General features: G+C 42.5%; 2 protein-coding genes across 4 annotated transcripts in view; both read right to left on the reverse strand.

The window, feature by feature from the left end:
* Positions 1 to 2,477: 2,477 nt before the first annotated feature.
* LOC310865497 (uncharacterized protein) lies at positions 2,478 to 9,299 on the reverse strand. 2 transcript variants are annotated; one of them, XM_083774643.1, is made up of 7 exons: positions 8,754 to 9,299; positions 8,263 to 8,374; positions 8,027 to 8,119; positions 4,082 to 7,735; positions 3,941 to 4,001; positions 3,528 to 3,652; positions 2,478 to 2,687 (listed from the first exon to the last, which is right to left on the reverse strand). In XM_083774643.1, exons 1-7 carry the CDS (start codon positions 8,799 to 8,801, stop codon positions 2,656 to 2,658), a joined length of 4,125 nt encoding a protein of 1,374 aa, XP_083630769.1. In that variant the 5' UTR covers positions 8,802 to 9,299; the 3' UTR covers positions 2,478 to 2,655. The 2 variants fall into 2 exon arrangements, with proteins under 2 accessions (XP_083630769.1, XP_083630768.1); XM_083774642.1 differs by lacking the exon at positions 2,478 to 2,687 and having other exon boundaries at positions 3,244 to 3,652.
* Positions 9,300 to 10,808: 1,509 nt separating this feature from the next.
* The window catches only part of itsn1 (intersectin 1 (SH3 domain protein)), a 61,856-nt gene continuing 59,443 nt past the window's right edge, over positions 10,809 to 13,221 (reverse strand). For both annotated transcript variants that reach the window (XM_083775168.1, XM_083775167.1), the window contains one exon: positions 10,809 to 13,144. In XM_083775168.1, the coding sequence (XP_083631294.1) occupies positions 12,996 to 13,144 (149 nt within the window). In that variant the 3' untranslated portion in view covers positions 10,809 to 12,995. The remainder of the gene's footprint in view (positions 13,145 to 13,221) is intronic.

Consider the following 13,221-nt stretch of genomic DNA (forward strand, 5'->3'; position numbering starts at 1 on the left):
GACACATTGGAAAGAAGCAACACAAAAGCAGAGTAAACTAGAATGCTATCTGGCCCTAAACAGAGAATACACAGTGGCAGAATACCTGAGCACCGTGACCGACCCAAAACAAAGAAAAATCTTAACTAGGTACAGACTCAGTGAGCACAGTCTCGCGATCGAGAAAGGACGTCATAGGCAGACGTGTATCCCGAGAGAAGACAGACTATGCACTCACTGCACACAAAATGAAGTGGAAACCGAGCTACACTTCCTAACCATCTGTCCATTGTACCAAGACATCAGAGACACATACTTCCCACTGATTACAACCACACACAGAGATTTTGAAAACATGACCAACGACAAAAAAATCCCATATCTGCTGGGCGAAGTACAACAATGTGCAAACACAGCAGCAAGATTTGTGAGTTGCTGTGATAGGAGAAGGATATCAAATGGAACACAACCACCCTAAAGACTAAGCATTGTGTATATTCCTGCACTATACCTGCATCGAGTGACCTGGGTACATAGAATTTGATCTATTGAAGATTCTGACCTTCAAATGTACATAATTTTTGTATTGATTGTATTGCTGTATTGTTGTATTGTTCCTTCTGCTTTGGCAATGTAAACGTATGTTTTCTCATGCCAATAAAGCCCTTTGAATTGAATTGAATTGGGTCCCGTCTCGGTAATGAAACCACAACAAGCCACTAAGCCACAAATACACTACACTACACTTAAGATTAGAAACAAGCTGAAAAAACGCAACCCTCAACTACAACAAGCGACCAATATGAGAACCAATCGGCAAATAAAGGAGAAACAGCGCCCTCTTTACCTTTGAATTTGAGTTCAACAGTCAACAGATTCGAGTCAACAGTCTGTCGCGATGGTCGCGACCATGCAGTGACTTAACACAGTGACTCGCATCAAGAGCAAATTAAAGGAAAAAAAAAAAAAAAAGGAAAAGTGGGCGCTGTTTTTCCTTTATGTTTTGCCGATGGGTACTCAGATTGGAGACTTACAAGCGGCTTTACAGCAAAAAACAAGCTGTCACTTATAATAAACTGATATGGCAACTCTGCCACCTAAACCACTTGACGTCACCATGTCGTCGCCGCAGCTGGAATTGTGAATGACACGCATGATGATGACAGCCCTCTTCTTCTCGTGACTGAGATTACATTTAATTTAATTGTGTATTAAATTCAGACAATGTCATCCCTCTACGTAGTTAATATGCAACATATAGCGAGCAAACAGTTTGTATTGTAATATTATATACACAAATTCTATGGTATGTAATTATGTATGATTAATTATAGATGATCCGCATCACCCCCTGTGTTAGTCTACTGTACCATTTTAATCTAAAAATAAACAAATAAACAAACATTTACCTTGTTTACACCATAGACCAGTGGTTTTCAACCTCTTTCATATCAAGGACCATCCATCATTTATATTTGGCATTAAAGATCCACATTTAGCCCAACAGAATATTTTGTAATTGTTGGATAAGATTGTTTTATCAACACAATTCCGTCAATGCTGTATTGACGTGGTAGGTTGATCAGTTACAATTCTTCTATATTCACTAATTGTATAAACTTATTAATTAAATTAAGTAATGCAGTTTAACAATACTTTATTCGTCCATTTGGTTTCATTTTATAATCTCATCAGTTACAGCTGCATGATGACCACGACCATCTGGAACCCCCTCAAGGACCACTGGTGCCTGGTCCCCAGACCACTGCCATAGACTATTATTTGTATGTGTATCTTGTTCTAGCATGTTATAAACTACTCTAGTTATTATTTAATTTAATTTTTTTAATTCTTTAGGACTGATTCTGTGTAATGTATATTATGCGTGTCCCGTTATAGCAGAGTAAAGCATTAAGTAGGATGGTGTTGAGTGTTAATGCTCAGTTTACAGCTGCGCATGTGACTCACACGGTCTCCATCATAGAGTCGTGTGAGTCGTGACTGAGTCTGAGTGAGTGGAGTCTTGTCCCAAGGCTGCTCTATCACATAATTAGACAGGCAGGTCTGAAATGAAGATAACTAGATAACTGCACACACGGATAGAAAAATGAAAGAAGAAAGAGAGGGGTGGTTGAAGAAGAATAACTGAGTAAATGAGAAAGGGGGGGTGGGGGGGGGGTGAAAGACAGAGCGACAAACAGTGCCACCTGCTGGTCATGGTTCCTGTCTCTCTATGTTATAATGTTAGTTACTGAAAGGTGAATGAAAGGTCATTTCAAAATTATGTGTAAACTAAACACACAAAGCAGGAGAATGCTACGCACACCAAAGTCCTTTATAGCCGGTGCATGGTGCCGGCCCATGGCAGAATAAACAAAATCATTCAGGCCAGCCAGCTAGGGTATGAAGAAGGCAGCCAGTTACCTGCAGAAACATTGGTTTCTTTTTACGCCGCATCCAACAATAAAATATTGGCATTTTAAAAACACACAAACACATAGAGTCCAAAATTCTGTTTTAATGAAATTATTATTGCTATAGCCCTCAAAATTACACCATATCACTTCAAATAAGTTAGTTTTTTCTCCTCTCACACCTCCTCTTCTCTCTTCCCAAATAGAACAGCGGAGAGAAAAGAGAAAAAGCGAAGACATGAGGAGATAGAAGTTCTGACTTTTATTTGGAGGAGTCCTCACCCAGCAGCGGCTCTGAAAAATAGAACATGGTCAGAATTTGGTCAGAATTTATTGAAAGGATAGCCCCTTGAGATGCAGCATCTCATTTTAGAGGGGGTCCAGGGAAAAACATTACATACAGTACAGTGCAGTTACACAGATAGACGGTGCACAATAGACAATACAGACATGTACAGATACAGTTAGCTTGCTCATCCTCTCCCACCCACTCCCCCATCCCCCAACTCTTTTGGACAAGCATATTGAGACTAGTACAGTACAGTGATTTGAAACAGGGGTCAGAAGTAAACAGCAGTACGGGCAGTGTTAGTAGCATGAACATAAAGTGAAGGACACACAGGTTAATTATTGACAATTCAAAGCATATTATCATGATGATGATGTCTGATGATGTTATAGTGTCGCAGTCCCGCCCCCTTTCATGATGACGAGCAGCCCGGAAGAGAATTTCCAATAATTTGTTTGGCCCAAAAAAATGTGTTTATTGTCATGAGTTGGCTTTGTCTGAGGCTTAAAATAGGCTTTAAATAAATACTTTCTGAAACGTCTATGGGAAAAATGGGCCGCTCGTCGGGGGCGGGACTGCAACGCTCTATGTAGCCCCCAGCCAAGACCCGTCCCCCACAACAGCCCTGCCCAATTGGCACTACAGGTTGTGCGTCGGTCTGGTGAGTGGGAGACTGGGATCAATCCCCGCTCCTGCGCATCACTACATCAACAACATGACGGCAAGTTGTGGACAGACATACACACCAAGCCACATGTTGGAGTGGTTAGCACCGCTCAAAAATATTTTCTAATGGCAAAGTTTGTGAAATGTATTCTTCGTCACTACATTAGCATCTCTCTCACCAGTGAAGGTGAACTGAGGGAAGCTCTCCAGGTCTCCTCCCCCGTACAGTCTGTGGAGCTTGGCTTTCTCCTCCGACAGGCGCTTCTCGTAGTCTGGTCCTGCCTCTACCGGCCCGCCAGACATCCTTAGAGGACGCGAGCAGGTGAAAATAGGAGGAGAGATAAGATAAGGAGAGAGGTAGAGAAATGACAGAATAAGAGAGGTTGTAAATATGCTCTGCTGTCATAGAACGTTTAATAGTAAGCAAGTTGCAACTGTTAAATTATGATCAGTTATGATAGAATTTGTCAGACAGCCTATCAATAGAAAAAGTAGTAGGTCCGAAGTCTCTTTAAGTATTTGGATTGATTTAGACAACAGAGTAGGAAGTTGAGGACAGACAATATGCCTGTCTGTCTGTCATTCTCGTCACCTGCTCCTGGTGTTATATTCTCTGATTTTCTCCAGGAAAAGCCTCTGAACTGGATCCCAACCTGAAACATACACAACACACTACTGTTAACACACTATTATAGATGTTGGTGTGTGCACGTGCGCGTGTGTTTTCCAGTACCTTCATCAATTGCTAAGGCCTCAGTCTGTGTACTTTCCTCTATCCCTCCCTCTGTCACAGTCTCCTCTCCTTTCCCAGCAGGAGGAACAGAAGGCGAACCTTCTCCCTCCTCTTCTTGACCAAGTCTTGATGGCGCATTCAGAGTAGAAGGAGACACTTCTGGCTCTGGTGTAGGAAGAGGAGCAGTAAGAGGAGGTGGCGAGTCTGGTTGTGCAGTTTGAATTGTCATCATAGTCGTGGCTCCAGACATAGAACAAAGCAGGTCCTGCAGAATGACAGCCGACGCATGTTCCAAAGCTTCTGTTGCCTCAGCAAGAACTTCAGCGTTGTTTAAAATCTCAGCTTCAGAAGGAATGTCTGCTTCGACAATCTCAGAGGACACCTTTTGCTCCGCCCGCATCTCCTGCTCCTGTGGCTCCTCTGCTACCAAGTCAGTCAAAACACCCCCCTCCAAAGCCCCCACTAGAGCCTCAACCTCAGACATAGTGAGTGTTTCTATAGTCAGGGCTTCATCCACAACAGTTTGCTCTCCTCCTAAACTCTCCTCACGACAAATTCCATCTAGTTTGTCATCTTTTTCTATGTCCAGACTGACCAAATCATCTACTACTGCGTTATGACCAGGAGCAGAAAAGTGTAATTCTTCCATTAACATGTCCGTTTCAGCACCAGGCAGACCACTGGCAGTGGCTTCGGACAGAGTTTCTTCAGTTAACACCTCACCCTCAGTCTTCTCAGACACAGAACCATCTTTGACCACTGTCTTCTCCTCTCCTACACTCTCCTCTTCTGAATCTGAATCTGAACTAATCAGGTTTTCTACTACTACCTCTCTGCGGACAGCTTCTCTGGTTGTATTCTGTGATTCTGATGGTGCATTTGTAGATTCTCGTGTGGTCTCTAGCACTGGACCAGCAACACTGAGCATGCCCTGCATAATTAAATCAGTTTCAACCTCCAAAGCCTCAGTGGCTTCAGAGAGAGAATCTAGTGTTAAATTGGCAGCCTCTGTATTCTCAGACACAGCAACATCCTCAACCACTTTACTTTCCTCTCCCATCCTCTCCTCTTTGGCAAGAACTTCAGCTTCCTTCTCCAACTGGGCCATAGTTTCAGTCAGGGCCACGTTCTCTAGAGTTCCCAGAACAGCCTCAACTTCAGCCAGTGTCACCGATTCTACTGTCATGGCCTCTAAAACGTGTCCTTCCTCTCCATCAATCACAGACATGCTCACTATTTCCTGACTTATCAGCTGCTCCGTTACCAACACTCCATTATCACTGAATGTGCTCTGTGATTCTGGTTGTACTGCTGTAGATTTGGTTGAAGGCACAGGGCCGTAGCCAGAATAGAACAAGGCCCCAAGAACCAAGTCCGTTTCAGCCTCTAGTGCCTCTGCAGCGTCAGAGAGAGATTCTAGTGTGAAATTGTCAGGTTCAGCCTTCTCCTCGACCACAGTGGTACCATCCTTTAATGCTGTGTACTCTCCTGTATGTTGTTCCTTAGATAGTATTTCAGCCTCTTGTTCAAGGGCAGTTTTAGTTTCTTTTAAAACATCAGCCTCTAGACTACCCACATCGGCCTCAACTTCTGCCAATGTTACTGACTCTAGGGTCATAGCCTCTGCTACGATCACATCCTCATTCCCACTCTCAGAGTGCAGGACTGAACTTGGCTTTTGGTCATTTCTGGAATCTGATGCAAGAACAGAAAACAGGAGCTCTTCCATTAAAAGTTCTGTTTCAGCTTCTAATGCCGCAACCTCTTCAAACAGAGAATCATTTTCAAAAAGGGCTTCTGTTAAGTTCTCAGCAGTTTCAGCGGTAGCCTTACTATACTGCTGTGTTCCATTTACAGTTTGGGCTTGCGCATCCTGGGATAATGTGTCAGCTTTATTGTCAAGCGCAGATGTAGTTTGAAAGAGAACATCAGTTTGTAAAGACTCCACTAGAGCTGTGATTTCAGCAAGAGTTACTGACTCCAGGGTCATGGCTTCCGGCACATCCAACTGCTTGGTCGGCTGTAAAGTCAGATCAGATCCTCTATCCTCACTCTTCTCTAAACCTGTCCCTGAGCAAGTACTAGATTCCACTGTATACTCTACTTTGGGTTTCACTGACATGGCTGTAGGCTCTATTGTAGTATCAAGTAAGGCATTGAGTGTGAGGGCATCAGATGCTTTGTCTTCAGGGCTCGTCTCTACTGGTTCAACTTCTGTATCTAGGGTAGGATTTACCGTTGACTCTACTGCTGACTCAACAGCAGCAGATTCTACTGTTCCCACAGGAGAGGCTGTAGCAGCATCTACAATTGGTTCATCTATGTGCTCAACTGAGGGAGGGCTAGAGGCTGGGGTGGAGGTGAGGGCTGCTGGAGTTTCTGCTACAGCTTCTACTGTGGCAGGTGTAGATTCTAAGGTTTCTACTCCACTCTCTGCTATATGAGCTGATGCAGCTTGTACAGGGACAGCAGAGAATAATTCCGATGCAGGCGTAGCAGTGTAAGTCACGTCACCAGATGGAGAGGGCATTGCATTGCCTTCAGGGCTTGTTTCTACTGATTCCGCTGCTGTGCCTAGTGTAGGGTCTACCATTGACTCTACTGTTGACTCAACAAATACAGCAGCAGATTCTACTGTTCCCACAGGAGAGGCTGTAGCAGCATCTACAATCGGTTCTTCTATGTGCTCAACTGAGGCAGAGCTAGAGGCTGAGGTGGAGGTGAGGGCTGCTGGAGTTTCTGCCAAGGCTTCTAGTGTCGCAGGTGTATATTCTAATGTTTCTACGCCACTCTCTGCTATATGAGCTGATGCAGCTTGTACAGGGACTGCAGGGAATAATTCAACTGGCTCAGCGGAAGGTACTACTGTACTGGTTGAAGATGCAGGTGCAGCAGTGTAAGACGCGTCACTAGATGGAGAGGCCGTTGCATTGTCTTCAAGACTTGTTTCTACCGATTCCGCTGCTGTGCCTAGGGTAGGGTCTACCGTTGACTCAGCAAATACAGCAGCAGATTCTACTGTTCCCACAGGAGATGCTGTAGCAGCATCTACAATCGGTTCTTCTATGTGCTCAACTGTGGCAGGGCTAGAGGCTGGGGTGGAGGTGAGGTCTGCTGGAGTTTCTGCTATGATGACGTCTACTGTGGCAGGTGTAGACTCTAATGTCTCTACTTCACTCTCTGCGATATGAGCTTGTACAGGGATAGCAGATAATGTTTCTACTGTGGTTTCTGTCATAGTCACAGCTAATGGGAGTTCTATCGAAACCACTGATGGTGCTACAGGCGTGCTGACGACTGGAGGGGTTACTGAGGTTGCAGCGGGAGGTATAGCAGTGTAAGACACATCACCAGACGGAGAAGCTGTGGTAACAACAGGTGATGGTGTCTCCAGTTTAGTTTCGGAGGCTGGCGCTGGAGATTCCAGAATCGTAGAGGATGACGTTTTTGGCGACTCCGACGGCGCCGTCATCGCTGTGTGAGCAGCGGCAGTGGGAATGGCAGGCGCCACGTGCTCTGTTCGGGAGGACGTGGAGGAGGTCTGGACATTCTGGAAGGCCGAGGAGGCGGACACGGGAGCCTTTGATGAAGAGGTAGGCTTGGTGGACACATGTGGTTCAAGTGGAGGTCTGGAGGATGTCCTGGAAGCGGAACCTATAGAGGAGGAAAGGATATCAAAGAAAAGGGGGGCAGAGAGGGTATGGGGAGGAAGAATATGCAAGAGAAAGAGGTCAAGTTAGAACACATTCAGAATGAACGCTTTCAAATAACTCAAGACTAATATTTTACTGTTTAGGACACATAACGATGGAATACAGAATAACATGAAAAAAGAAAAAAAGAAAACACAGCTAATGAAACTCACTTCAAAACAACGAGCCTTGTGCACAGTATTCCATAGTACAAGAAGATACACACAGTGGTAGGGGGGGTATTTGCACTGACCTCTAGCAGTGGGTGATGTGTCAGGTCTTCTCTGAGAGAACAGCTGCTCCAGGAGTTTAGCAACGTCCACATCAGGCTGGCGTTTGGCTTTCTCTGGCAGGACACAGCATTATAATAATCAGATGAATCCTTGAATCTCAATCTGTACTAAATAGTGATAGGAGAGAGAGAGAGAGAGAGAGAGAGAGAGAGAGAGAGAGAGAGAGAGAGAGAGAGAGGCACAGCCAATAACTTACTGATGTGTGTTCTGCGAGGAAGCCTCAATGGCTTCTTGGGATCTGATGTTTTGGAGCTGAGCAGAGCAATCTGAGGTCGCCAGGAAAGTCTACACAACTCCCTACGAATGCACTAGAGTAAACACAGAATCATCTCATCATGATCAAATTAATGTAATTCTGCATACACGGAGCAACACCCACAACCACAATATAGACTTGCTGAATGGAATGGAAACAGTTAGCCTAAAATCAGATTAACAATTAATGTTTATAACAACCTCTAGAAGGTTATAGCCTACAGTTGGTTGGATTTTGAATGGGTGCATATTTGCATTCCCCTTTATGCTTTGTATGCAGAAAAGCTATATTATATATATATCTTATATATATATATATATATTTTATATGACTATAACAAATGATTGAAATGAAAACAATATTAATCTCAGATAACGAAAGGGACAGCCTGACCTGTTGTGGTGGTGGCTGACTGTGAAGCTTTTACTTACATTGACACATAATCCTGTCCCTCCTCCTCTGAGCAGAGCTGCAGCCATGGTTGTCTCAGTGAATAATAAAACCAATATCAGACAGACAGACAAATACAAATCAAGTGTAAATTTTTCTGGAGCAGCAGGAATGGAAACTGGTTCGGACTTCGGAATGTCAAGAGGACGACATGTGCATGGTCATGGTGGAACAGAACTAAATGTTCCCAGGGAAACTATACGACAGCAGCATGGCTGTTCTGCAATGTACAGTGCAACGACCGCATATTCGCATAATCTGGGATATGAGCACCAGTAAAACTGTGGCCCAACTTCACTTTGCAAAAACACAAAAAATACTACCAGACTGAATAACACGGACTGATAGCTATCTCCAACGCTAGACACTCTACCGACGCAGATAAGTAAGCCAGACCGAGGCTACTACCGACGTCGCTCAGTTGGATATAAATCGAGTCTACTAAACAGCTTAAATATCATGTATTCTCACGCGGCTACTACTGTTTGTTTAACCAAATAGATCAGTTTAATAACTCAGTTGCCCGTCGTATATGTATATTCGCTAGTCCTAAGGTTAGTTACATAAAGCTCTCAGTCACTCAGTGCATGATGGTCCGTGGAATGAAACAAACAGGCAACGCCCCCCTCTCACAACAGACCGCAGCGTGTCCGCAAGCGCTTCATAGAACTAGAATGAATAGAACGGACAGTCATTCCCATTCATAATGGCAAACAGGACCATGCATGAATGAATGACCATCAGTAAGTATAGTTATCATTCAGAATAGCCTAATGACAGAAAGAGCTTTTTCAAGCAAGCTTGAATAGCAAACAAAATAAAAGCTTAGGCCGACATCTTTAACATGTTCAGACAGAGCTCCTAATAATATAACCTACAAAATGTCCTAAAGCTAGCTAACTAGGCCTACTGACTGACGTGACATAATTGGATTTAACCGGTTTCAGCATGGATACGTTATAGGCCTAAAAGTAGTTTTTCACTAGACTCTTAAGTGGATTTTTCTTTTTGCAGAACGTCTCTTCGTGCAGCCTCCAAATGTCACGGAAATCACCTGTCCTTGATTTTGACCTTGAACATTTTCATACCAAAAGTGATGTGTCTCTCCAGGGAAGCCTAGTACTGATCAGTCCCTGCAAGTTCTATGGAAATCTGTTCTGTTCTGGACAAGAATGGACAAAGGCCTATAGTAAGACTGAAATACAGGAACAGTGTAAGAGAATATAGGCCTATACTTCAGGTAGAACATAAGAGACAAGGCACTACAGGCTTTAATGCTGTATGTAAAATGTTATAGTATATGGCTGCTATAACACATTATACAGCATACTAAAGACAAGGCGGCGATACGAGCACTCAAAAACTTAAAAATGAGCAGAGGGTGGATACAAATAGATACAAGGTACTTTATTTATAAAAGAAGTCGACATGTTTCGACTCAAACAGTAAAGAGTCTTCATCAGGGCAAGTAATGAATATTCATACTTGTATTCATGCTTGCCTTGAGGAAGAAACATGTCGGCTTCTTTTAACTTTTATAAATAAAGTACTGCACTATTATATCTATTCTTAAATCTATTTTTATCCTCCATCTCCTCATTTTTAACTTTTTGGGTGCTCGGATCGCCACCTTGTCTTTAGTATTCCAGTCCCACTGATCTTTGAAGCACCAGATCCTACTTTACATTATATTTTGCATCTCCATCGAGCAACTGGTTGATTTTCTTTTTTTTGTCACATTATATATAGCCCAATGACTTAGAATGTAAAGTATTATAATACTTCATAATATGAACTTGAAGTATTATATTATAAGTTATTATAATAAGCTTTGTTATGGTTAAAGTTATAAAGCATTATGATTATATATTTACGAGCACTATGATCATAGGGAGCAGATTATAATGCCTTAATGTTTATAATAAGATATATAAACATGGGATGTAATTATGTAAATGAGATTACAGTAAATCAGTCCAATAATACTCCCCCTTATTCTGAAATCTAAAAAAATAACAGATTTTCATTGCCCAGTGTGCATAACCTGTGTTTTTATTCAGACAAACCTTGTGTTAAGGTTGAACCAGTTTATACACAGTCAGTGACCTCAGTTGATTCTAGCCTATTAAAAATGTTTTGCTTTGTGCCTTCTTGCATCAAAGCATCCGTTTAAGCAGCATCGTGAAAAGCCACAAGAAACCTATACACAAATACATGAGGCCATATAAACCAGTTACAGCTTGCTGCAGTCTTGGTCCAACTGAAGTTTATTCTCAACATGGAAAGACAACAACATACATCATCTACAGTGATAATTAACAACAGGCTGTCTCTATCGCCCCCTAGCGTTCATATATTAACTCTCAGATAGCAGTAAGTATTATACACAACCTGGTAGACTGCAACGGGTTTAAACTGTTTTAAGTAATAGTACAGTGAGGACTGACGATAGTAGGGTAGGGGCACTGGGATACTGGAGAAAGATACAGAAGAGGGTTGGGGTTGGTGATAGTAAGACATTTTCTTCATCATCCATCGTCATTGTCAGATCCTACAGACAGTAGCTGGATTTGGGGACACGCACACATTCACAGCCACACACACACTCTCTCCTCGCAAACACATACACTTAATCCTTGATGGTCAAACTACTGTGATCAGCTGAATCGTGAAGAATGTTGATTGGACAGTGAGTGGTCACTGATATTTCTCAGTCATCTCAATGGTACCACAGCAGTTTATGCAACCATGTCATTTCAATGGCCCAGCTATCCCAGAGAGCTAATTAAAATAACCCACTGGCTAAATGGAAAACTAAGTAACTAAAATATCTTACAGTAAAACTCTAGCTAACTAACCAAGTGTCACTGGCAAATGTCCTGTTTTTCGTCTCCCCTGCTGGTCCCTGATTCCAACATCACCGTCTGCTTTAATAGAACATAAAATCTTTAATTTACTTTCACTGAGCTGCCACAGAGACTTAGTGGCAGTTGCCTTGCAGCAAAGTGTAACAATGTTTGTGAAAGAATTTACCTTAAAATACTAGCTCTCAGCCTCTCACATCAGAATGAAACAAACACTTTTAAGACTTTTTGTACAGTACCTTAAGTCTTTCTGTACAGTACCTAAATTCAAACCATCAGACCTGGTCCCTTTCATTAACATTTCAGCATAATTGTGACAGTCATAACCACCATTATTATTCAGTTAAAGTGATAGAGATTTTGAATTTAAATCAGCTATTTATCTTCACCGGACACATTATGAAAATATAAATAGCTTATTAGCTTATGTTACTCAATGAAACAACAAACAGGAGTGCTTGCCACAATATTGTGACACAACTAAAACTAAAATTCAAAATGTCAAAGGTCGCTTTAATTGCAGTACCTCAAGGCTGATTCATTGACAAGTTAAAACTTGAAGACGTGATGATCGGACTAGCTTAAGACTAAAAAAGGGTGAAAAATAACATCAAACTGTACCTTAACATACCCACCCCTCTGTAACTCTTCACTCTCAATTTGCGCACATGTGCGCACGCACACACACACACACACACACACACACACACACACACACACACACACACACACACACAAGAGTGGGATAAGACTGTCAGATGTAGAAGAGGAACAGAACATGGATAAAACCAAAAGGAATGGACTGAGCTGAATTGAATACTGTACTGGACTGAAAAATAAATAAAAATGAAATGTATGGATAAAGAAAAATCTAGGCCAGGCTGGACAAGATTAGGTCATTCACTCTCCATGGGGTGTTACTAGCTAGTTAGCAACACTGTGGAGCTTTCGAACAAATCAAATCTCTACCCAGTTGTAGGACGAGCTGGCTGGCATTGAATCAATTGCTCAGTGCAAATTATTAATATCACAGAGACTGATCTGGTCTGAAATACTCAATGCCCTCCTCAACTCACCAAAGCTAGAATAGGACTTGATTTATACTTTGTTGCAAGCAGTGCTGTGTGCCGAAAATAGTTGATCTACAATCTCACAAGTCACAACGTGCCTCAGGACATATAAACCAGGATCAACTCTTTTAAACACTATAAACACCCTTTAAAGATAAACAGGACCAGAACATGAAAAAAAAAATACAGTCCAGTCTAATCTAGTCCAGTTGAGTCCAGAAGTCAAGTCTAAATCCTACGTTTCTTTAAGCAGCGCTACAATCCAGTCCAGCCCAGTCCGGTATTGTCATCATGGCTCCTCAAACAGCTGGAGATCGAGCCTGACCACGATCTCTCCTGTAGGAACCTCATGGAGGAGCAACCGCTTCGTGATCGGTCCTTTAGAGCCCTGATCCTTCTTTATTTCAGCCAATCGGATCTCTGTCCTGCCCAGGAAGTCTGGAGGAAATAAGAGTGAGTGTTCATTTCAGTTTATTTGAACTGGAAAAGATTTAACCTTTAACCCCTAGCATGAA

Source organism: Protomyctophum parallelum (assembly GCF_964188405.1).
Source record: "Protomyctophum parallelum genome assembly, chromosome: 10".
NCBI lineage: Eukaryota > Metazoa > Chordata > Actinopteri > Myctophiformes > Myctophidae > Protomyctophum > Protomyctophum parallelum.

What these genes read in the sequence shown, in the direction of transcription:
- LOC310865497 (XM_083774642.1), bottom strand. Translation starts at nt 8,801, where the DNA reads ATGGCTGCAGCTCTGCTCAGAGGAGGAGGGACAGGATTATGTGTCAAT. An exon ending in GGACAGGATTATGTGTCAAT is followed by an intron (nt 8,375 to 8,753) that starts GTAAGTAAAAGC and finishes TGTTTACTCTAG; the next exon opens with TGCATTCGTAGGGAGTTGTG. An exon ending in TCCTCGCAGAACACACATCA is followed by an intron (nt 8,120 to 8,262) that starts GTAAGTTATTGG and finishes GTGTCCTGCCAG; the next exon opens with AGAAAGCCAAACGCCAGCCT.